This window comes from Ascaphus truei, chromosome 13, assembly GCF_040206685.1.
Source record: "Ascaphus truei isolate aAscTru1 chromosome 13, aAscTru1.hap1, whole genome shotgun sequence".
Taxonomy (NCBI): Eukaryota; Metazoa; Chordata; class Amphibia; order Anura; family Ascaphidae; genus Ascaphus; species Ascaphus truei.
Window position 1 is genome coordinate 8,459,451 of NC_134495.1, and position 22,631 is coordinate 8,482,081.

At 44.2% G+C, this 22,631-nt stretch overlaps 1 protein-coding gene across 1 annotated transcript in view; it reads left to right on the plus strand.

Annotated features, from left to right (window-relative positions):
* DNAH10 (dynein axonemal heavy chain 10) overlaps positions 1–22,631 on the plus strand; it is a 94,222-nt gene that overhangs the window by 68,725 nt on the left and 2,866 nt on the right. The window contains exons 57-75 of the mRNA XM_075568357.1: positions 799–973; positions 3,867–4,048; positions 5,270–5,406; positions 6,044–6,261; positions 7,446–7,667; positions 8,780–8,927; positions 9,597–9,876; positions 12,500–12,729; positions 13,626–13,899; positions 14,694–14,798; positions 15,480–15,634; positions 16,206–16,360; positions 17,700–17,883; positions 18,239–18,439; positions 18,783–18,992; positions 20,245–20,340; positions 21,080–21,251; positions 21,417–21,548; positions 22,366–22,577. Of these exons, the coding sequence (XP_075424472.1) occupies positions 799–973; positions 3,867–4,048; positions 5,270–5,406; positions 6,044–6,261; positions 7,446–7,667; positions 8,780–8,927; positions 9,597–9,876; positions 12,500–12,729; positions 13,626–13,899; positions 14,694–14,798; positions 15,480–15,634; positions 16,206–16,360; positions 17,700–17,883; positions 18,239–18,439; positions 18,783–18,992; positions 20,245–20,340; positions 21,080–21,251; positions 21,417–21,548; positions 22,366–22,577 (3,488 nt within the window). The remainder of the gene's footprint in view (positions 1–798; positions 974–3,866; positions 4,049–5,269; positions 5,407–6,043; positions 6,262–7,445; positions 7,668–8,779; positions 8,928–9,596; positions 9,877–12,499; positions 12,730–13,625; positions 13,900–14,693; positions 14,799–15,479; positions 15,635–16,205; positions 16,361–17,699; positions 17,884–18,238; positions 18,440–18,782; positions 18,993–20,244; positions 20,341–21,079; positions 21,252–21,416; positions 21,549–22,365; positions 22,578–22,631) is intronic.

The window sequence follows — 22,631 nt, forward strand, 5'->3', positions numbered from 1 at the left end:
TGCACAGGGATATTGATGAGGGCGGCGGCGGCAGCAGCAAGGGACATTGACAAGGCCGCTCGGCCACGTGGGACATTAATGGAGCAGTGGCGTGGGACAGGTCCAGCTGGGAAAAGTTTGTCCAGCTAGACCAGAACTTAACCCAGGGATCAAGGCACCAGACTGGGCATACGGAGAGGGGGGAATCCTAGCTGACCAAGTGCTGAGTACCACATTAAAGGCTTACCCAGGGCTTGCTTCCACTCCTGTGGGGATAGCGACCGCCCAGACCTCTTTGGGGCAATTCACGGCAGAGCACTTTCAGAATCCCTGCTCAGATGGGCTCCCAGCCTGGTTTCTCTGGGGCATTGGCTGAGTTTCCATGTCTTGTGAGCGCTTTGTACAATATTTAAAGTAGCAGTCTGCGTTGCTCACGTTTTCTTTTATCTGTCCTGAACTTGGGGTCCCCCAGAAATGAGTGGTCTACCGAACTCCGGAACCCCCCCCCCCCCATTTCACAATTGATGAACAGCCTTGTCCGCTGGGCAGGAAAAATGACCAGTGGAAAACACAACGGCCGCATGGCCAGGACTCTCCGGTATTCTACAGAACGCGGAAACCTCATTAGGAGATGATGCAACTTTCTATTGGTGACACTGCGACCATATTTGTAGTTTTGTGTAGTTTTTGTTAAAACAAATCCTACAAATATCTCTCTCCCCCCCCCAACCCCCTACCCCCCTCCGTGCAGGTAAGCTAGAAAAGAAAATGTTGCTGGGGGAATTGCTGTTTTAATGTGACTTATCCCATCTGTCGCAGCGGAGGATAAAAGGAAGCTTGCTGAAGAAAAGGCTGCAGAGATAGAGGAACAGAACAAAGTGATTGCAGTGGAAAAGCACGACGCAGAGAGCTCCCTGGCAGAGGCAATGCCCATACTGGAGGCTGCCAAGCTAGAGCTGCAGAAGCTGGACAAGTCTGATGTCACAGAGATTAGGTAACAGGCTCCCCCGGGCAGGGCCCCCAGTATCTCCTGTATCTGTGTGCGCTGCTTTGTCCTTACTTAGTATGTCATTCTCTCTGTGTATTTTATATCGCTAGGGTTGTTCCTCTCTTGTACCGCACTACAGAATATGTTGGTGCTTTAGAAATGAAGAACAATAATATTGCAGCACATGCATCAATGTGGGTGAACACATTTGCCGTATAGAGGGGCAAGCCCGTGCTGGCACTTAAGGGGTTAAGGTCCAAGTGCCGTTTTATATTGTCCTTTATTATTAAAGAGCAAGAGCTTTTAATTAACCCTGTGACAACGGAATAGGTATTACGGGAGCTGTGCTTTAAAGCAGAAATCACCACAGAAGCATACATGAACTTGGGGGTGGGTCCTCAAGGGCCAACAACAGGGCAGGTTTTCAGGATATCCCTGCTTCAGAACAGGTGGTGCAGTTGAAGACTGTACCACCTGTGCTGAAGCAGGGTTATCCTTAGAACCTGACCTGTTGGAGGCCCTTGGGCAGTGCCCACCCCTGGTTTAACAGCTATAATGTTATTATCTTGCCCCCCTGAGCATGTCCTGCTGTTTAAAAATAAAAACAATTCTTTATCTCCAGCTTCATTTTAACCTCCCGGACACGTAAAACTTCAAATGCTTTAAACCAGGGGTGCGCAAACTGGGGGGCATGAGATTTTCGGGAGGGGGGGGGGGGGGGGAGGAGGGTTACAGAGGCTCCACGCTCTTCCCCAAAGCATTTAAATGAAATGCCGGGGAGCGCGTGCGAGGCCTCTGTAACTTTCCTTACCTGGTCTCTGGCGGCTTCAAATGACACTGTGGGGTCACATGGCGTCACATGATGTTGTGACGTCGGAAGACGCCGGACACCAGGTAAGGGGTTGGTACGCAAACAGGGGGAGGTAGAGCAGGCAGAGGAGCGCAGACTGAAAAGTTTGGGCATCCCTGCTTTAACCCACCGAACAAAGCAACAGATTTAAATTTAAATAAAAACAGTGGTGGAAAAGGAAAGAAGAGATTTCCTGAAGTTAGTAAAAAAAATAATGAACCGCTAAAAAAAGAGCGATCAGCGCGAACGGTTTTAACACCTTCACCTCGAAATGCGTTGCTGGCCCATCAGGCAGCGATAGTTATGTCTTAAAAAGACCAGCACTCTTCCATGGCTGTCCGCTAGCACTTGCACATGCACTACAGGGAGTCCGGCGCTCGCGACACAAACAAGTTTGTATTTCCCGCGCGACGCCGGGTCACGTGAGCTACGCCAAGGAGCGCTAAAGCTAGCGCGTTCTACTATGGACGCAGACTTAAAGGTAAGACTTTTTACCTTGTTTGATGTTCATCTTGCGTTTCATTGTAACATTGTTTAAAGTAAGACCAATGAAGCCCTCTCTCTTGCTTTACGCGTATCAAAGGAAGCTGTAAGTACCTTGCTGACAGAAAGCTGAAGAGGTTTTTATGACTTGTGGTGCAGTGAGATTTCCGTGTGAGTGACCCGGAGTTTGGGGGTTCTGTGCAGTGTCAAAAATATGCATTAAGACCATAAAACACATACATGGTATTCCAGGAGGCCGTGCTTTTAAAAATGAGATTGATATCTTAATCCATCTTTCCTCATAACATTTTTTTATATAAATGATTTGAACATAGGTTCAATTCAATGGACATATGTCTATTTTTCAACCTCATCTAATATGTAACTATACTGCGTCACCAGGATTACAGCGTATTTCTTCACCTCTATTGATTTTGAGATGGCAGGCAATTTTGTGGCATTAGTGCATTTAGACCTGGGGCGGCCAACTCCAGTCCTCAAGGGCCACCAACAGGTCAGGTTTTCCGGATTTACCTGCTTCAGCACAGGTGGCTCAATCAGTGGCTCAGTTGAAGCACCAGCTTCAGCACGGGTTGCTCAATCAGTCGCTCAATCTTTGACTGAGGTACTGATTGAGCCACCTGTGCTGAAGCAGGGATATCCTGAAAACCTGACCTGTTGGTAGCCCTTGAGGACTGGAGTTAGCATTGCAGGTAGCAACGATAATACAGTGTTTGTAAAACCACATTTACATGGGGAAGTTTTAAAGTATATAGCGACGTCTTCCAGGTGCAAAACGGGAGCAATTCTAGTGCAAATAATCTTCACTACATTTATCCCTCAAAAAAAGACCATTATTTAACATGGGGTTCAGTTTCTTTGATAAATCAAGGGCATTGCAGTGGTTTTGCAATTAGAAATACACAATCTTAGTGCGCTCAATATGACCAAATCCATGGCATTACTGTATATATGCACAGTATATACAGTACTTAACAGTGCCAACTGGAGTGTACTAGTCTAGCCCCAGTTTTTCAGCTGCAAGACTTTTAGAAATAGACCCCTAGATTTTGTAGTTGTAATTAATCTATTTTTTTTTTATGTGACAAAGCATTGTTCTACTTGCAGAGAATCTTGTGTTAGAGAACTCATACTTAAGTTGCATGTGCATAAACCGTGCTAGGTTCCTTACAGGCTTTTTCCTATAGTGGGACCACTACAGACTTACATTTACCATAACATGCAGTTTCGTATTTACAGAGTAATGCCTTCAGCTCTTGTTCACGTGTCGTTGGCAGGATGTCCGCCTGCTTTGAGTATCATGCAATGAGTGACGTAACGCTGGCAGAAAGGATTCTGGATATGAGCAGATGAGCACACGAGCTCACTCTGTTGTAATTCATTAAACAATTGTAACAATCACATAGTACTCCTGCATGGGTTTGTGCGTTGGAAAAATGTTTGCGCTTGACCAGTTTGAAGTGAGCTAGTTTATCACCAAACCATAGGGTTCCCTTATAAATATACAAATTATGCGTTTGGTGTTTTTTTTTTGTTGTTCAACAGGTCATTTGCCAAACCCCCAAGGGCAGTTCAAGTTGTGTGTGAATGCATCCTTGTAATGAGAGGATACAAGGAGATAAGCTGGAAAGCGGCAAAGGGAATGATGTCCGACCCAAGCTTCCTGAAATCTCTCATGGAAATAGATTTTGATGCGATTACCCAGAGTCAAGTCAAGACTGTGAGAGGTAGCAACGCATGGATAAAGACATAACATACAGTATATAACTCTCACAACATAACATACAGTATATAACAATATCAACATGACATATAGTACAGTATGTAACGCTCACATCTATTCTTGTACACATTTTGCAGGCAGAGTTTCATGTGGAACACTGTATTGTTTTTATTTCACACCGTCCTTCTTTCTTCAACAGCTTCCATTAGGAGTTACAGCTTCTTTTTAATTGGAAGGAGCAATTAATAAAGTAATATTACATGATAGGACATGCAAAGAGATACCTCAAATCTGACTTCCAATCAGGGAGTCCACTCAAATTGAATTTCTACTAATGCAAATCTATCTTTTATTTTATATACTTATTTTCTTGGATTGCCCTTTTTTTTTATTGGGCTAATTATACTAATGTATGCATGAAAATATTTTAATATGCATTATTCAACACCTTGAATGAATACATGATGTACCTTTGCCAAGCTATATAAGGCTTATCCAAATCAATTTGCAGCCATTCTGGGCTCACCTCTTTGTCACCCAAATACCAAATTCACCTAATAGAAGGAGATCACCCAATCTTACTTGGTAACCGTGTTGGTGTATGTTGGTAACCGTGTTGGTGTATGTTGGTAACCGTGTTGGTGTATGTTGGTAACCGTGTTGGTAACCGTGTTGGTGTATGTTGGTAACCGTGTTGGTGTATGTTGGAACCATGTTGGTAACCGTGTTGGTGTATGTTGGTAACCGTGTTGGTGTATGTTGGTAACCGTGTTGGTAACCGTGTTGGTGTATGTTGGTAACCGTGTTGGTGTACGTTGGTAACCGCGTTGGTGTACGTTGGTAACCGCGTTGGTGTACGTTGGTAACCGCGTTGGTGTACATTGGTAACCGTGTTGGTGTATGTTGGTAACCGTGTTGTTGTATGTTGGTAACCGCGTTGGTGTATGTTGGTAACCGCGTTGGTGTATGTTGGTAACCGCGTTGGTGTATGTTGGTAACTGCGTTGGTGTATGTTGGTAACCGTGTTGGTGTATGTTGGTAACCGTGTTGGTGTATGTTGGTAACTGTGTTGGTGTATGTTGGTAACCGTGTTGGTGTATGTTGGTAACCGTGTTGTTGTATGTTGGTAACCGCGTTGGTGTATGTTGGTAACCGCGTTGGTGTATGTTGGTAACCGTGTTGGTGTATGTTGGTAACCGTGTTGGTGTTCTATCCAACCATGTAGGTTTCTTGAAGACTCTGAACACAACGTTTGAAGAAATGGAGGCCATCAGCAGAGCGGGCTTAGGGATGCTGAAGTTTGTTGAAGCTGTAATGGGTTATTGTGATGTGGCGAAAGAGATCAAACCAAAGAGAGAGAAGGTACAACCAGCCAACGGAAATCACATCTTACAACACGTACCGTTACATCAACACTTGTGGTTCAATTAGCCTTCTATTTCCATCCTACAAATGGCTTTTAAATAAATCATGTCTGTGTATCTGCCCTTGTTTCTAAGACAAGCAATGTCACTCTCTGTTGAGCTGAGAGATGCTGGCTGATTTATTGTGTTGTAAGCCAACTTCAGAAGTTGTTGACGCAGCGAGACCGGAATCTATTTACTAAAGGCTTCTTTTACTGCAAAACTGGAGTAAAAACGGTACAAAAAAAAGCAACATTCTAAATGTACCCTTTTTACAATGCTTCTACATTTTGCTGTCTTTTTGAATAATATAGCTGATCATTAGGGCAGGGGTATTCAACTCCAGTCCTCAAGACCCCCAAACAGGTCAGATTTTACGGATATCCCAGCTTCAGCACAGGTGGCTCAGTCTGCGACTGAGCCACTGATTGAGCCACCTGTGCTGAAGCAGGGACTGATTTTGAGTCACCTTTGCTGAAGAACCTGAGCTGTTGGGTGGTCCTTGAGGACTGATGTTGAGAGCCCCTGATTTCGGGTGTAGAGAAATTGCATTGTAATTGTGCTTATGATGAGAAATCACCGCCCCTACAATGCAGGTAGCAAAACTGGAGCGGAACTACTACTTAAGCAAGCGCGACCTGGAGAAGATACAGACTGAGCTGGCGACTATTCAGAGAGAGCTGAAAGCACTGGGAGAAAAGTACGAGGCGGCAATAGCGGAGAAGCAAAAACTGCAGGAGGAGGCGGAAATCATGGAGCGCAGACTGATCGCAGCCGACAAACTCATCTCTGGTTTAGGATCTGAAAATATAAGGCAGGTTTGACGTGGCGTATCTGAGAAGAGGAGAGAAACAATGTACTAATATAAGTAAAAGTGTACTTAACCATCCTGTCATTATACAGATGTATCATATTATAAAGAAGCAGACACGTTAACCACTGGGTAGACGTATGCATACATGATTGTAGGAGACGAGTGCAGAGGTATAGCCAGGGAGACATATATTGGGGAAATTGAGGGGCTCTTTCCCTTAGTCCGGGTCTCGGTTGGTATCCGGGGGGTGCACCCTCTGGCGGGTTCCAGGGACCGCTGGTTCCCTGGGATCCCTCTCTGTCAGTGTACACCTTAGTGCTAGAGAGATCCCCTGCAGTTTATGCAGGAGTGTTTTCTACCTGACTGATGAGCCAGGTGGCGACTGGTTAATTGTCTGCAGCTGCAATTAACCAGCTCCCTGCTGGACTCATAGGTCAGATCCAGGCTTTCGATTTGGAGCCCTTTTTAGACAGGGGTTAAGGCTGTCACAATGATGAGCAACAAGGCTCTTTCTCTAATTTAAATCTAGGGTAGAGCTAAAAAATGCTGACCATGATAAAAGACCCCACGTCCAAAACATATTTGTGGTGCTGTCCGACTTCTACACAACTATGGCATGCGATAAAGTATAGCATCACTACAAGAATGAGCTCTTTGCCATCCAGTTGATGATACTTTAGCAGAAGCCAAGATGTTGAGGATCACGTTTATCTTTGTGCCCGGGGTTCCTTTGTGATCATATAATCTTTCCATCAAAAATGTTGCATTCTTCAGTTGCAGTTCCCTTCCTTTGTTAGCTTATATGCGCTTAGATCACGTGGTTTCCAAGTAGTCCTTGAATTTACGTCATCAATATATTATTTTCCTTAATAGACAAACACTAGGAAAGCTTCAGCTAACCCCGATATATGCGACTGACAAAACTCTGCCATGCATAGTAGATTTACAAAGCATTTACTTCCGGGGTCGCCAATTTAAGTTCTCAAGGGCCAGATTTTCAGGATATCCCAACTTCAGCACGGGTGGCTCAGTCAAAGACTGAGCCTCTGAGCCACCTGTGCTGAAGCAGGGACTGATTGAGCCACCTGTGCTGAAGCAAGAATATCCTGAAAACCTGACCTGTCGCTGGCTCTTGAGGACTGGAGTTGGCGACTCCTGACTTACTTCTGGTATGTCTCCATCAGATGGATGAAGGACTTGGAGGAATTGAAGGAGCGGAGAGTGAAGTTATTGGGGGATTGCCTCCTTTGCGCTGCGTTCCTCAGCTACGAAGGCGCGTTCAACTGGGAATTCCGTAATGAGATGGTGTACACAGACTGGCAGCGGGATATTCTAGATCGCGAAGTTCCTCTGAGCCAGCCCTTCCGGGTGGAGCTTCTCCTCACCGATGACGTTGAAGTTAGCAGGTAAGCGAGATGATATCGCATTTATTTTTGGCAGGGTTCACCGACCTATTAAAAAGTTTGAGTGGCTGATGTTTGTTGCGTGCTGGTACACATCGTTAAAGGAGGAGGAACGCAAGGTGTACAATAAGGAAGAGAGGGGATGTGATAGAAACGTTCAACTTCATCAAGAGTTTCCATAAGGTACGGCAGGAGGGGAGCGTTTGTCATAGAAAAAGGAGCGTTAGAATAAGAGGTTATACTTTGTAGCAGGAGGGCGGCAGGCTCGGGGGGGAGGGGAGGACGTCCTTCATTCAGAGGGTGATGGTTTCATGGAAGAGTCTCCCAGCAGGAGGGGGGGTAAAGGCGAATGCAGTAAGGGAGTTCAAAACTGCTTGGGATAGACACATGGATATCTTAAATGTGAGAGAAGCCTGAGGTTTTGCAGCAGATACGAGAATGGCCAGACACGGTGGGCAAGGGGATCTGCAGTTCATTTCTATGTTTTAAAAAGCTGCCATGTGAGGTCTGTATTACATACCAGAACAATGCATTACTGGCCCATTATTCTATAGAACAGGGGGGCTCAACTCCAGTCCTCAAGGCCCCCCCCCTCCCAACAGGTCATATCTTCAGGATATCCCTGCTTCAGCACAGGTGGCTCAATCAGTCCCTGCTTCAGCACAGATGGCTCAATCAGATGTTCTTCAACTGAGGCTCTTATTGAGCCACCTGTGCTGAAGCTGGGATATCCTGAAAACCTGACCTGTTGGGGGAGAGAGGACTGGAGTTGCGCGCCCCTGCTATAGAAGAGATACCCCATCACTTGCCTTTATGCGCAGGTGTAAGCTTCTCTGCTTACAGTTGTATTAGTGGTGCAGGGTCTACTTACAAGAACCATTTGTAAGAGCTACAAGGCCAGTTCCCCTGACATTCGCGGGGTTAGCATGGACATTAGCCCCGGCTAATGGTATGTTATTCAGCGACGAGCTTGTCCGATATGTAAACGTGTGGGACTTGATTCCCGCATCACACTGCGAGTGTCGGCGTGTGCGTTTTTTGGGATCCTTTTAGAGCGATTGTAACTGATGGCGCACGTCACAGCTGTACCTAACCTCTGTGCGGTTCTTGTGCAGGTGGGTTTCAGAAGGGCTGCCCCCCGATGAACTCTCAATACAGAACGGCATATTGACCTCGCGAGCCAGCCGCTTCCCACTGTGCATAGACCCCCAGCAACAAGCGTTAAACTGGATCAAGAGGAAGGAGGAAAGGAACAACCTTAAGGTGTGTGCAGAATCCTTTACGGCAGGGGGGAGGGGGGGCAACTCCAGTCCTCAAGGGCCATCAACAGGTCAGGTCTTAAGGATATCCCTGCTTGAGCACAGATGGCTCAATCAGAGGCTTAATCGAAGATTAAGCCTCTGATTGAGCCACCTGTGCTGAAGCAGGGGCTGATTGAGCTACCTGTGCTGAAGCAAGGACTGATTGAGCAACCTGTCATAATGACTGATGTATATATTCATTTTTTTTAATATACATTACCGAACTTGTATGCAGAGCTTTACAATGCAAGCACACAGGTGATGCAAAATACAGGGAGTTACATGTACAATTTGCTATCAGAGCATTGAACATAAGGGGAGAGACGAGGAAAAGGGGAATCCCTGACCCAAGGAGCTTACAATCTAATGGGATGATGGGAGACATACAGAAACCCTACAAATGGCTCTGAGACATCTCAGTGCATGACAGAGAATGTAGGTGGATATATTGGTATCTCCATGCTGTTGAAATGCCTTGAAATGCTTCAGTGTCTTGTTGTGCTGTTCTCTAAGCAGTCAAATTAACACCTTTTAGTATTGTATTTACGGGTAAATCTATTTGAATGGGATGAAAGGGGCTGCCTAGGTACGTCTTCTTTATTTCTGAATATTTAATGCCTTCCTTTTCCAGATTTCTTCCTTCAACGACCCTGATTTCCTAAAGCAGCTAGAAATGGCCATCAAGTATGGCTTCCCATTCCTGTTTCAGGATGTGGATGAGTATATCGACCCCGTGATCGACAACGTTTTGGAAAAGAACATCAAGGGGCCTCGAGGCCAGCAATTTATTATTTTAGGAGATAAGGAGGTTGATTATGACCCAAATTTTAAACTGTATCTAAATACCAAATTGTCAAACCCCAAGTATTCACCTTCAGTGTTTGGTAAAGCCATGGTTATCAATTACACAGGTGAGAACATGGAGCACGTTTTCATTCTTTTCATCAGCTGTAAGAAACTGGTGTCTCAAGTTTGTTTCACAGTGATCGTTTTGTTTGGTAATGCACCAAAAGCTTGGCAGGTGTTTTGACACAGGGTCCAGGGAGATAAATAACAGAATATTATGTATACCAATGTTTTTCAACAGGGGTTCCTAGGAACCATTGGGTTCCCCGGGTTTTCCCTAAAGGGTTCCCTGCAATTTTCAGGTCATTTGAAAATTGTACCAAATACAGAAGAATTTACAATGCATCTGATCTCAGACGCGCTATTAGAGAGGGTCGGGGTTCCTTACAATGCATCTGATCTCAGACGCGCTATTAGAGAGGGTTGGGGTTCCTTACAATGCACCTGATCTCAGACACGCTATTAGAGAGGGTTGGGGTTCCTTACAATGCATCTAATCTCAGACGCGCTATTACAGGGGGTAGGGGTTCCTTACAATGCATCTTATCTCAGACGCGCTATTAGAGAGGGTTGGGGTTCCTTACAATGCATCTGATCTCAAACGCGCTATTACAGAGGGTTGGGGTTCCTTACAATGCATCTGATCTCAGACGCGCTATTAGAGAGGGTCGGGGTTCCTTACAATGCATCTGATCTCAGACGCGCTATTAGAGAGGGTCGGGGTTCCTTACAATGCATCTGATCTCAGACATGCTATTAGAGAGGGTTGGGGTTCCTTACAATGCATCTGATCTCAGACACGCTATTAGAGAGGGTTGGGGTTCCTTACAATGCATCTGATCTCAGACATGCTATTAGAGAGGGTTGGGGTTCCTTACAATGCATCTGATCTCATAAACGCTATTAGAGAGGGTTGGGGTTCCTTACAATGCATCTGATCTCAGACACGCTATTAGAGAGGGTTGGGGTTCCTTACAATGCATCTGATCTCAGACGCGCTATTAGAGAGGGTTGGGGTTCCTTACAATGCATCTGATCTCAGACATGCTATTAGAGAGGGTTGGGGTTCCTTACAATGCATCTGATCTCAGACACGCTATTAGAGGGGGTTGGGGTTCCTTACAATGCATCTGATCTCAGACACGCTATTAGAGAGGGTTGGGGTTCCTTACAATGCATCTGATCTCAGACATGCTATTACAGAGGGTTGGGGTTCCTTACAATGCATCTGATCTCAGACACGCTATTAGAGAGGGTTGGGGTTCCTTACAATGCATCTGATCTCAGACATGCTATTAGAGGGGGTTGGGGTTCCTTACAATGCATCTGATCTCAGACATGCTATTACAGAGGGTTGGGGTTCCTTACAATGCATCTGATCTCAGACACGCTATTAGAGAGGGTTGGGGTTCCTTACAATGCATCTGATCTCAGACATGCTATTAGAGGGGGTTGGGGTTCCTTACAATGCATCTGATCTCAGACATGCTATTAGAGAGGGTTGGGGTTCCTTACAATGCATCTGATCTCATAAACGCTATTAGAGAGGGTTGGGGTTCCTTACAATGCATCTGATCTCAGACACGCTATTAGAGAGGGTTGGGGTTCCTTACAATGCATCTGATCTCAGACGCGCTATTAGAGAGGGTTGGGGTTCCTTACAATGCATCTGATCTCAGACATGCTATTAGAGAGGGTTGGGGTTCCTTACAATGCATCTGATCTCAGACACGCTATTAGAGGGGGTTGGGGTTCCTTACAATGCATCTGATCTCAGACACGCTATTAGAGAGGGTTGGGGTTCCTTACAATGCATCTGATCTCAGACATGCTATTACAGAGGGTTGGGGTTCCTTACAATGCATCTGATCTCAGACACGCTATTAGAGAGGGTTGGGGTTCCTTACAATGCATCTGATCTCAGACATGCTATTAGAGGGGGTTGGGGTTCCTTACAATGCATCTGATCTCAGACATGCTATTACAGAGGGTTGGGGTTCCTTACAATGCATCTGATCTCAGACACGCTATTAGAGAGGGTTGGGGTTCCTTACAATGCATCTGATCTCAGACATGCTATTAGAGGGGGTTGGGGTTCCTTACAATGCATCTGATCTCAGACACGCTATTAGAGAGGGTTGGGGTTCCTTACAATGCATCTGATCTCAGACACTATTAGAGAGGGTTGGGGTTCCTGACAATGCATCTGATCTCAGACACGCTATTAGAGAGGGTTGGGGTTCCTTACAATGCATCTGATCTCAGACACTATTAGAGGGAGTTGGGGTTCCTCACAATTTCACAAAGGGTTCCTTCACCAAAAAAAGCTTGGAAACCACTGATGTATACCATTATAATGGTCACTGTTTATAACCTCTCCCCAAATTACTCACGAGCAGAAAACAATGTACTTGATATGTTGATGTTGAGATACATTTAGAAAATAACTCCCTTAGCATCAGTTTACCAGCAGACATCATTTTCCCCCTTGATACATAACCCTTGCATTCAAGTTGGTATTATTGTATTGGATCCATTCTGTCTACGTGGAAGTGATATGACTAAAATAATGAATGGCCAACACACAGTTGGTACCTGGATAAATCCACTTTTATCTTCTAGACATAAAGTTAATTACATCTGACAACACAGTCAGTTTCCTACATGTCTCCTCTTTATTTTATGCAGTTACTCTGAAGGGTCTGGAAGACCAGTTACTCAGTGTAATTGTTGGCTTTGAACGAAGAGAGTTGGAAGAGCAGCGAGAAAATCTCATTCTGGAAACCAGTGATAACAAAAAACTGCTGAAGGACTTGGAAGATTCGCTGCTCCGAGAGCTCGCAACCTCCACGGGAAACATGTTGGATAACGTGGAGCTGGTTCATACTCTGGAAGAAACAAAGGCCAAAGCCACTGAGGTAACACTTGCGTTGCGTCCTAACGCTTGTTATAAGAAGGTATTTCACACCGTTATCAGCATGTTTGCAATACGGATTTTGGAGACCGTGAACTGGAATGGCGCTGATTCGGTGCTACCACACGGAGAGTCCCATTGACTTGATTAGGACTTTCCGCGCAGTCGGTGTAAGTGAGTGTTATTAAATAAGCCCCTAAGTGAGAATGTTTAAATGTCTGGTGAAACAAAAGAGGTACAGTATTCTCTTTCAAAGACACGCAGCAGGAAAGGGACATGGACATATACAGCAGGAAAGGGACATGGACATATACAGCAGGAAAGGGACATGGACATATACAGCAGGAAAGGTACATGGACATATACAGCAGGAAAGGTACATGGACATATACACCAGCTCTTGTTGCATCTCCTTCCTAAGCACATTTATGGCTTTCCTTTTTAAGTGGTGCTATGCTGTAATGCACCATTAACTTGAATGCCCTGCAAATGGCTTTACGGCTTAGCACTGCTTAGTAATTAGTCCCTTACTGTGTAGTTTTACAGCTCTGTGCTGTGACATCTACACTTTGACATTTCATGCACAATACATACACCGAGGACAATCTACAGCTGTATAAATATAATAAAAGGACACAGTGATCTGTACCTATAGACTATATAATATATATACCTGTACACTATATAATATATACCTATAGACTATATAATATATACCTATAGACTATATAATATATATACACCTATACACTATATAATATATATATACACCTATACACTATATAATATATATACCGATACACAATATAATATATACCTATAGACTATATAATATATACTGTACCTAAAGACTATATAATACATATACCTATAGACTAACATTCTTTTCCGTGACTTAAGGTGTCAGAGAAACTGAAACTGGCAGAGAAGACGGCAGCTGACATAGACAAGTTGCGGGATGGCTACAGGCCAGCTGCCCGGCGCGGTGCCATCCTGTTCTTCGTCCTGTCCGAGATGGCTCTGGTCAACTCCATGTATCAGTATTCATTGTCATCCTTCTTGACCGTCTTTGATTTTTCACTACGAAAGTCTTTGCCGGATGGAATTTTAGCCAAGAGACTGAAAAACATCATGGGCACTTTGACTTTCAACGTGTATAATTATGGATGTACAGGTTAGTATAACAATGTTTTGTCACAAGCTGTAAAAAAATATAGAAACACAGAATTTAATGGCAGTTAAGAACTATCTGGTCCGTCCATTATCCTATCATCTGTAAAACGTCAGACTCTGTTTGATCCTTGACTTTCTTTTCATATTTAGGAATTAGTCTTATGTCAATCTCACACACGTTTAAATTCCCTTACTGTATTAGCCCCTACCACCACTGTTGGGAGGCCATTGCACGTATCCACCACCCTTTCGGTGAAAAAGAACTTCCACACACTTCCCCTTAGCATGTCACCCACCAGCGTCAGAGAATGACCTTATGTTCTAGTACTTCTCTTTCTCTGAAATATTCTTCTCCACTTCAAACCATTTATGTATTTGAAAGTTTCAATCATACCCCCTCTGGCTCCCCCCTCCCCTGCCTTCCCTCCCCCTCTGATTTCCCCCCCTCTCCCTTCTCTCCTCCAAGCCGCACATATTACGGTTCTGTAGTCTTTCCTGATGAGTCTTGAGCTGTCGATCGTGCAATATACAGACACATGACTGGCAGGGATATCTTGAACCTGTTCAGGATTTGAAACATAAGAAGCAAAATGTTATAGCCTATCATTTGTTTTAAATGGACCCCACAACATAATATTAGGATATTAGTGAAACCCATAAACCATGCCAGAGAATCCACTGATTCTGTTATCGGTTTAAGCTTATAAATCTATAATCTCTCGTTACAAAGGAATGACTTTGTATTGTTTTCTATATGTGTGTGGATCAATGCATCAGTTCCGTTTTTCTTTTCAGGTTTATTTGAGAAACATAAATTGCTTTTTTCCTTCAATATGACGATCAAGATAGAGCAGGCAGAGGGCAAAGTCCCACAAGAAGAACTGGAGTTTTTCTTAAAAGGTAACAAACCCCTCCAAATAATTAGTCAGTTTGTAAAAATAGTCTGCATATCAAATAGGAAATAAAAGAGCCCTGTCTGCAAAATGGAACAAAACGTACTATTTCCTTCTTAATACACTTGAGGCTTCATATGAACGTAACCTGCAGTTTTGTTATCATTTGATGATTAAAGCTGCAAGCCAAGCTCATTTTTATTTTTTTGACCCAGGATTGAAGCAGTGGGTTACTGGAGCTGAACCCCATTATTTGAGCTCCGGGGGCCCCCTGCTTCCGGAGATACTCACCTCTGTGGTTGGTGATGGTAGGTGCTCTGGCTGACCCAGCTGGGCTTTAAAGTTTAAAGCTCTTGCCTCACGTGGGCCAATAGGAATCCGAACCTGATGACATCACGGCTTCCTATTGGCCCGCATGACGCTGGAGCTTAAATCTTTAAACCCCAGCTAGCTCAGCCAGAGTGGCTACCGGCAGAGGTATCTCCGGAAGCAGGGGGTCCCCAAAGCTGAAATTAATGGGGTTCAGCTCCAAAAAAAACCTGCTTCAATCCTGGGTCCAAAAAGCCTTTTAAGCTTCCTGAACAACTTCAATAAATGCTTCTTTTCCACGTCACGTGACCAGGAGTGTCCCCCGTGTTATTTCTGCAGTTCTAAATCCCATCCTTCCATTTTCTTTCTCTGCTGCTAGGAAATCTCTCCCTGGAGAAAAGCAAGAGGAAGAAGCCATGCCCGTGGCTCCTGGACCAAGGGTGGGAAGACATTATGCGTCTGTGTGAACTGTTCCCGTCATTGTTTGGGTCTCTCCCTGAAGATGTCGAGCGGCACGAGGCGGATTGGAAAGCTGTAAGGGGCACTTTCACTGGGAAACAAACTCGTACACTGCAGTTATGAGGGACTTCTAAGGAACTGGCTACTCACATGCTGCAAAGTCATTTGTTGCAGGCCCCTCTGGCACTGCAGGGGTTACGTGATCTGCTTAGGGGGATGTCAGTTTACAGCATTACAAAGACGCTGCTGTCCCTTTGCAGCCTAACCTTACGCTGCCTTAAGAGCCACAATGTCTCATACAGCTTCCAGTGGAAGTCCAAGAGTCCAACCTTGTCCTGAGAATTGTAACTACGTTACGTGAGCAATCCGCCCTAACTAACCTCCTGGTTTTTAAAGGGGATTTAAATAGCCATCCAATAGGAAGCCACAACCAAAGATGTTACAGCTTCCTATTGACCAAAGATTTGATAGCCATTTTGTTTCCCCTGACGGAGATTGAAACCTGGTAACAGACACAGTTACTCGCTGCTACATTTCTTTTGGGAGGGGGACATTACACTCGCATGCATTTCAAGCCCTTGCGACGGAAAAGCGGTTAACATTTATCCGTCCGCAATGTGCGCCATTCTTTCGTCTCTCATTTTAGTGGTATGACCTGGACACCTTGGAACAATTCCCCTTCCCTCTCAGCTACAAGGACAAGCTTTCCACCTTCCAGAAACTGCTTCTCCTGCGCTGCTTCCGAGTGGATCGCGTTTACCGCGCAGTGACGGAATACGTTACACTTACCATGGGAGAGCAGTAAGTCGCCGTTAGAATGATGGGAGACGCTCTCGCTGGTTAAACTCTGTGTATTTTAGAGTAGACAAAGTTAAGTAGCCCCAATGCACAGCCAACATGACTAACTATTTGATGCATTTCTATGTTTTTTTTCTTCTCATAGGTTTGGGTCATTTAATGAAATCTTTTGGCCAAAACATTTGAAGCCTGCAATCGCGTCAAGAAAAGACCGTTCCGTGACGTGGCGGCAGCTTAACATGTTTTGGTCAAAAGATTTAACTAAATGACCCATAATTAGGAAAAGAAAAAACATCTAGAAATGGACGTGCATTGGGGCTTCTGTGGTTACTGTTGTATATTTTAGGCCACTTTCCCAGTGGGCGCCATTAAATATATAAATATAATACAGTGGGACTGGGGTTTTGAGTTCGCTAAGGTTGCGTTTGTCTAATTGTGTGTATTTTAGGGCAGGGGTGCTAAACTCCAGTCCTCAAGACCCCCCTCCCCCCAGCAGGTCACTGATTGAGCCCCCTGGGGTGGGCCACCCCTGGCCTGAAAGGAATGAAACTGAACACTTTATGGAATGAGAGCTGCAAGACTAGGGCACGTTGACCTTGTAATGTGTATGACATGGCCCTCCTTTTGCAGGCCTTACAGGCTGCCAAGGGGTTAAATGGAGAGACTGCTGTCTATTCTCTGGCATTTTCTTGGGTCACAGGTAACATGGCTACGTGGTTTTAAACCTTTAGCATCTCAACGCACTATTATTTTAGGGAAATTCTGTGTTATTCAAAAGGTCATATAGTTATCTCCTACATGTACCTTGACTGAGTGTGCTTTGCATATGTAGGAAATATAATATATCCATGATACTGTAAATTCTGTGTAGGTAACGATGAAAGAAAGGTATGGGGTGTAGCTGCAATCTTTGCTTAATTGAAGATCCTATGATGTTGTTTTCCTTTTGGACTGGATGCTCCTTGGAGGGTCGTACTGTTATTTTTACTGGAACAATTATCTTGGAGCCAGCATGACCAGACATCCGGAAGAAAGCACCCCTGGGATGTGCTGAGTTACAAGCAGGAACATGATGCTTAGTGCTGGATATAGTTACAGCTCTCCTGCGTTAACCATTGCACTGCTGGGGAGGTGTACTGCAGAATCATCCAGCATCCAAAGGGTTACTAAGAAGCAACCAGCAGCTCTCATGCTGCAAGACCTGATTTTCCATTGATGCATCATTCAATATACAGTATGAATTAGAAGTGTGCTCCATGGGTTGTGCGAGCTCAAATGATAGACAGGTATAGACTTATAAATGTATGTAAACACGTTTTACAGTCTCCTGTTCCTTCTCCAGGTTCGTGCAACCACCGGTCATAAGCTTTGAAGCTATATTTGAACAAAGTATTCCCACTTCACCAATTGTCTTTATCCTGAGTCCCGGCTCTGACCCAGCTAGTGACCTCATGAAGCTGGCTGATAGGGCAGGGTTCGGAGGCAACCGTCTGAAGTTCCTTGCGATGGGGCAAGGTCAGGAAAAGGTAAGTCGCGTTCTTTCCAGTTCAGAGCAGTACGGCGGCGCAGGGCGTTCTGTGAACCACACTGATTTTGTGTTATGATGCAGTTTAACCCTTTCCCTGCCGCAGGGGCCTAAAACATGTTGCCATACAATACCATGCGGTCACCTCTCGCAGCAAAGGGGGTAATGGATCAACGTAAACGTTCTTCATAGTTGTGCCCAACATTTGGAAACCATACAATCTGGAAAGCTCGTGTACATCCACATCTACAAAAGCTCAAAACTTGGAGAGGGGGGGAGGTTAGGGGGACGGGACTGCGAGACAAGTATCTTATATAAATGGAGGCATGGACGCAAGTGTCTTTTTGGATGAGTAGGTGGCTCTTCAGCTCCTGGATACGGCAGTGGTTCGTGGGCAGTGGCTGATGTTACAGAACTGTCACCTCTTGGTGAACTGGCTGAAAGATTTGGAGAAGGCCCATGAGAGAATAAACAAACCTCACCCAGACTTCCGTCTGTGGCTCACTACCGACCCCACCAAGGACTTCCCAATTGGAATACTTCAGAAATCCCTCAAGGTACCGTAGATAGACACAGACTGGCTGGATAGCATTGTGTTACTATATGATGTAGCTTTATCCCTGATATGTCTGTCACAACAATTGCTCATTGTAAAAAACAAATATACAAGATGGGACTTGACTGTTGCATTTTCCTGGTGCTATTTGAAGTGGCGGAACATGCATTTTCTGCAGGTTACATTAAAGATGGTGGATTCATATTCTTCTTCGGTATAATAAGCATACTTACTATTGCTATAATTACTTGTTTGGGGGAGAAGTTGTCTTGAGGACTAGAGTTGAGCACCCCTGACCTAATCTATATAACTGTTAACTGTTCCTTCATTTGCACTGTATGTAGGTCGTTACAGAACCTCCGAATGGGCTGAAGCTGAATATGAGGGCAACCTACTTCAAGGTCACTCACGAAGCCCTTGACGCTTGTCAGCACCCGGCTTTTAAATCCCTGGTGTACGTGCTCGCGTTTTTCCATGCAGTGGTGCAAGAGAGGAGGAAGTTTGGCAAAATCGGCTGGAACGTGTCCTATGATTTCAATGAGTCTGATTTCCAGGTGCGCTCGCTCCTCTGGAGCTATTTATTCCCATGGGCGATGTTACTAATACATCTCTTGTTAATAGGTCTACAGTATCATTTTCTCCAATCACGAAATATGTAGGAAATGTAATTAGTCTTTCAGTGAAGTGTTCTAACGTTTGGAAAACATCCCCTTCATAACCATAGAGGTTCCGTTGGTACTATTGGACAGTGAATAGTTTGGCGAGAGTATCATCTATGTTCATAAAGCTCAATGAACACTTTCAATCGCTTTATGAAATGTAACGGTGAGGTTATGGCTAAGAAGCATTTATACATGCATTTTAATTGAACGGTATCATGTTCAGCTTGCAGAAAACAGTTCCAGTAACCGAGAATACATGTTTTGGTGACTGAATATTGTTCATAGACGTTGTATGTAAAATGTCATTTTGTCTTTCCTATAGTTGTCAACAGCATAACGGAACTCTGCATTCCGCTTTTAGCCCACAAAATAAAATGTTTATTCTGAAGATAAATACTTGCATACAAAAATGGCGGTGACGTCACATAAATTATAATATCTTCTAAGATGGGTACATAATTATTCTTTTCCTGGTGTTAACCCTCTTTCTGATCTTGGTGGTACATCTTCTCTCCCGATGTTAACCCGGTCTCTCTGCTTCTTAGTGTAATCGTTCTCTTCCAACCAGCTAAATCTATCAGTATTTATCCAAAGAATATCCCTTAGTCAGCTCTTCCTTCTTCCAATACTGTGACCGAATAAGGTATCCACACGTGTTCCTACAGCTTAAAACTGATGTCATATCTGAGAAGGAACTGCCCATCCTCCACACAAGGGAATAGACTTATATTACAGAAATTATTAGCTCAGCGTATCATCCGGTATCAATAGCAACTGTATGTCGATTGTAACTCAAATGTCACCCGCAGGCCCCTCCCCAGATATCCCAAGACAGCTGTTCAATTAGAGCTTGTAACCCTATCCTAATGTAACAATGAATCTACAAAGAAGATTCATTTACTATTAGAATAATTCACGTATGTATGCGACATAGTCTGTATTAAGGTAGAATTGTTGCAAATCGGAATAATTACTATGTATGACACCTTGTTTTGACACACAGGATTCAAACCTAAATACAATATAATAATGGCCTGGACTGGACATGTTACATTGTATATGCCCTTTAAAACCGGTCACTTTGTTACTGTCCTGTCTTCAGCTAGGATGTACTGAGGGTTGTTTGTAACATTGTCTCTTACAGGTCTGCATGGAAATATTAAATACTTACCTGACCAAAGCTTTGCAGCAAAATGATACCAAAATACCCTGGGGCAGCCTGAAGTATCTGATTGGAGAGGTAAACTTGGGTGATAAACCTATACATCACCTACATATGTATCTTTGTCCGACTAGTATTTGTTGTATAGAAACATACTGTAGATATAAACGTGTTCTTGCTGGTGAGGTCGGATGTGCAGTTTGAAACAATCCCTTTTACAACAGATTTAGGCTCATATTTACTAAACGATGCTATGCCATAGGATAACTTGGGACAGGGGTGCTCAACTCCAGTCCTCAAGACCCCCCAACAGGTCCGGTTTTAAGGATATCCCAGCTTAACACAGGTGGCTCCATCAGTGGCTCAGTCTTCTGAGCCACTGATGGAGCCACCTGTGGCTGAAGCAGGGACTGATTGAGCCACCTGTGCTGAAGCAGAGAGATCCTGAAAACCTGACCTGTTAGGGGGGCTTGAGGACTGGGGTTGAGTACCTCTGCCTTGGGAGACACCTAATGGCCCACTGAAATGGAGATGCTGTAAGATGTCTTGTGGTGCTGGAAGGTGTCTTCTGGAATAGCTCAGTAAATAAGGGCCGTAACCTGATCAGGCATGTTACTGCAGACATTCGCAAAGCATCCTACAGTACCTTTTATGGTCCATGGGGTATTTAAAGTATAAATAGATTAAATATTATCGGATACATTAAAGTACTCTGTGTGTGATGTGCGGCGTCTCCGAAGCGACGCAGCTCTCCAGGTGACTCCGATTTAACGTGGCAGTTAATAGGCTCCTGATTGTATACTGCTAAACACTGCAGGTGATGTACGGGGGACGTGCCATCGACAGCTTCGACCGCCGGATTCTCACCATCTACATGGATGAATATCTGGGCGACTTTATATTTGACACTTTCCAGTTGTTCCATTTCTATAAGAATGAGGAGGTTGATTACAGAATTCCAGAGGGAGATAAAAAAGATGATTTTGTTGGTAAGATCTCTTCATTTCTGCACTAGGATATCAAACCTGTATATTATAGCCGGGCACATTGGCCGGTGTTAGAGTTCTGGCAGATGTAGAACAGCCTTCTATGCCTTTCTGAGCTGGAGCTTCCTGTAACTGTACTTGTTTGTTTGCGACATTTCTATGTTACAGAGGAGATAGAATCGCTTCCGCTTGCAAATACTCCCGAGGTGTTTGGCCTTCATTCTAATGCTGAGATTGGATACTATACACAGGCTGCTCGAGACATGTGGTCCCATCTTCTGGAACTGCAGCCTCAAACAGGTATCTGAAAGGTCACCATGTTCAGACTGACCCATGGGCAAGGCCCAGATGGGCCCGTTTAGCCCATCAAGTCTCCCAGAATGATCAGGGGAGAATGGGAGAATCACGCATGGCAGCCTGAGTATGGCTGCAGGGAGAGACAGACTACTTATATGTGTCTATTTAAATCAGTTTGTTCTGCGTCAATCTGTATGCATGTATTTAGAAGTGTATGTATCTATGAGTGCATGTACTGTATGTATGAGTGAATGGACATCTGAGCTTGTGTATATATGTGCATTAGTGCAAGCCCTATTATCACTTTGTGTCCATTATGGCCCTATAGAGAACCCTTAAGATCTGTGAGCCCTTGATATCCCAGTCTGACAATGGATTTCACTGTTTACTGGCAAACATATAGCTTCACCTTTATGTGCATTGTGTGGTGGTAACAGTTGATCATGTTGCAAAATAAGTGAATACTTCTATACCGTGAGATGCTCATCCAATATTTGTATCTAGTCCTCTAAATGTAACAAAGTTGAACTTGGACATATGTCTTTTTTCAACCCTATGTAACTATATACTTCCACAGTTTGAATCAACAGAATATATTCTTAACACCAGTCAACAAGAGCAATGCAGTCTTCCTTAGGTCAAGCAGTACACACACAGACACCATTGCTCTCAAAGGCTTATCTAAAAACACATTCTTATAGTCCATATCGAAAGGGTATCATTTACTATTGAAGTTTTTGCTCATCCTACAGTATATGTGAAATAAAGACCAACGTAAAGAACATGAAATTCTGAACTCCGCTTTAAAATGTCTTTACAGGGGAATCTGGCAGCGGTATCAGTCGTGACGACTACATCGGGCAAGTGGCCAAAGACATAGAGAACAAGTTGCCCCAGATATTCGATCTGGATCAAATAAGAAAGCATTTTCGCTTAGAAATAACACCTACGACAGTAGTGCTACTGCAGGAGCTGGAACGGTTCAACAAACTCATCGTGCGCATGTCCAAATCACTGGCAGAATTGCAGAGGGTGAGTAGTTGTAAAAATAACAATAAACCGCGCGGAGTTGGCAGAAGGTGGGCA